Below are 2,156 nucleotides of genomic sequence, written 5' to 3'. Positions count from 1 at the left end.
CCGCGTGGACGATAGACCCCCCACCCGCCACCTACCCCCCTCCCCCCCGAAAAGTCCCCACTGTTTTACACCCACAGCCTACTCCTGCCCCCCTCCAGCAGAGAGAGCAGCCTGTGAGCGCAGCAGCCTTTATTGAGGACCCCCAAAGTGCTGCAAGCTGCCCCTCGTGCCCGAGAAGCGCCCCTACTCCAGACAGGAACCAGCAGGGCCACCACCGATGGCTTCTTACGCTGACGCTGCTCGGGCTTTGGCCTCCCCATAGCGCTGCATCCTCTCCTCCAGCACCGGTCGGAAGTGGCGGATGAGACCCTGCACAGGGCAAAGGGGATGAGTTAAAGGGATGAGGGGAAGACCACAGACACCCCGACTCCGCTCCCGGCCCCAAATCCCCCGCCTCACCTGCACGGGCCAGGCCGCGCCGTCGCCCAGGGCGCAGATGGTGTGACCCTCGATCTGTTTGCTGATCTCCCACAGCGCGTCGATCTCGGCCGCCTGCGCGTTGCCCTGCACGAACCGTGCCATCACCTTGTTCATCCAGTCGACACCTGCAGGGAGGGGAAGAAGGGCGTGAGGGGGCCCTGCCGTGCAGCGTCCCCCCAAAAACACACTCCATGACCCCCTCCAGTCCCCCCTGCTCACCTTCCCGGCATGGGGTGCACTGCCCGCAGCTCTCGTGCTTGTAAAACTCGATGAGGCGAGCGATGGCTTTAATGATGTCAGTCTGGGGAGGGAGAGGAGGGTGAGGGCACTGCCACGGCACAAGGGGGGGGCTGGGGAGGGGGCTCCTCCCTTACTGATTTGTCCATGACGATGACGGCGGCCGTGCCGAGCCCACTCTGTGCCTGCACCAGGGAATCGAAGTCCATCAGCACCGTCTCACACACCGACTTGGGGAGCAGCGGCGTGGAGGAGCCCCCCGGGATGACGGCCAGCAGGTTGTTCCAGCCCCCACGGACACCCCCTGCCAGAGAGGGGGGAACAGGACGGGCTGAGCCGGGCACAGCACTGGTCCAGCGCAGCGCGATAGGACATCCCGCAGCGCTTACCGGCGTGCTTCTCGATGAGCTCCTTCAGTGGCACCGACATTTCCTCCTCCACGGTGCAGGGGTTGTTGACGTGACCCGAGATGTTGAAGAGTTTCGTCCCCGAGTTGCGTTCCCGCCCGAAGCCAGCGAACCAGGCGCCGCCTCGGCGGCAGATGGTGGGGGCCACTGCCACCGTCTCCACGTTGGCCACCGTGGTGGGGCAGCCGAAGACACCTGGAAGAAGCAGGAGCTCTCACCAGCTACACTCTGCAGCAGGACGGTGGCACGAGGATGACTGGTTTGGTCCTGTCGCCACCATTTTGTCCTGCTCTTGAGTAGAAATTAGGGCTCGTGCTGCCAAGAGCTGTGTGAGCCGGTTGCAAAGTGGGGAGAGCTGGAGACGTACCCACGTCAGCGGGAAAGGGGGGCTTCAGGCGCGGCTTGCCCTGCTTGCCCTCAATGGACTCGATCAGCGCCGTCTCCTCCCCACAGATGTAGGCTCCGGCGCCCCTCACCACGAAGACGTCGAAGGCGTAGCCCGAGCCGCAGGCGTCCTTGCCCAGTAGCCCGGCTTCATAGGCTTCCCGGATGGCTACCTGTGGCAGGGAGGGGGTGAGTGGGTTGGGGGGCTCCCCAAAGCGGGAGTGTGTCGTCCCCCCCCAAAACCCACCTGCCTCTTCCCTGCCACTCACCTGCAGGTTGGAGGCTTCGTTGTAGAACTCGCCGCGGATGTAGATGTAGGCGGCGCGAGCGCCCATGGCACGTCCCGCCACCAGGCAGCCCTCCACCAGCTTGTGGGGGTCGTGGCGCATGATCTCCCGGTCCTTACAGGTCCCCGGTTCCCCCTCATCCGCGTTCACCACCAAGTATTTGGGTCTGGGGGAAGGTGGACAGCGTCAGGGCCTGTCTCGGGACACGCTGGTGCTGGTGCCGGTACTGGTCTCACCTGCCATCTGGGGGTTTGTTCATGAAGCTCCACTTGAGGCCAGTGGGGAAACCGGCGCCACCACGGCCTCGCAGCCCCGACGCCTTGATCTCGCCGAGGATCCAGTCCACTCCCTTGAGCAGGATCTCCTTCGTCTTGTACCAGTCGCCGCGGCGCAGGGCGCCCTGCCGCCTGCGGGCAGAGCA

General features: G+C 65.0%; 1 protein-coding gene across 1 annotated transcript in view; it reads right to left on the bottom strand.

Annotated features, from left to right (window-relative positions):
* Positions 1 to 225: 225 nt before the first annotated feature.
* Positions 226 to 2,156, bottom strand: part of NDUFV1 (NADH dehydrogenase (ubiquinone) flavoprotein 1, 51kDa) — a 5,789-nt gene continuing 3,858 nt past the window's right edge. The window contains exons 2-9 of the mRNA XM_009892458.1: positions 1,972 to 2,142; positions 1,718 to 1,901; positions 1,432 to 1,621; positions 1,047 to 1,259; positions 795 to 961; positions 640 to 721; positions 400 to 545; positions 226 to 309 (exon numbers count right to left, since the gene is read on the bottom strand). Coding sequence (XP_009890760.1) covers positions 226 to 309; positions 400 to 545; positions 640 to 721; positions 795 to 961; positions 1,047 to 1,259; positions 1,432 to 1,621; positions 1,718 to 1,901; positions 1,972 to 2,142 — 1,237 coding nt within the window. The remainder of the gene's footprint in view (positions 310 to 399; positions 546 to 639; positions 722 to 794; positions 962 to 1,046; positions 1,260 to 1,431; positions 1,622 to 1,717; positions 1,902 to 1,971; positions 2,143 to 2,156) is intronic.

This window comes from Charadrius vociferus, unplaced genomic scaffold, assembly GCF_000708025.1.
Source record: "Charadrius vociferus isolate BGI_N301 unplaced genomic scaffold, ASM70802v2 scaffold1039, whole genome shotgun sequence".
NCBI classification, from domain to species: Eukaryota; Metazoa; Chordata; class Aves; order Charadriiformes; family Charadriidae; genus Charadrius; species Charadrius vociferus.
This window is presented reverse-complemented; position numbering and strand designations above follow the sequence as displayed.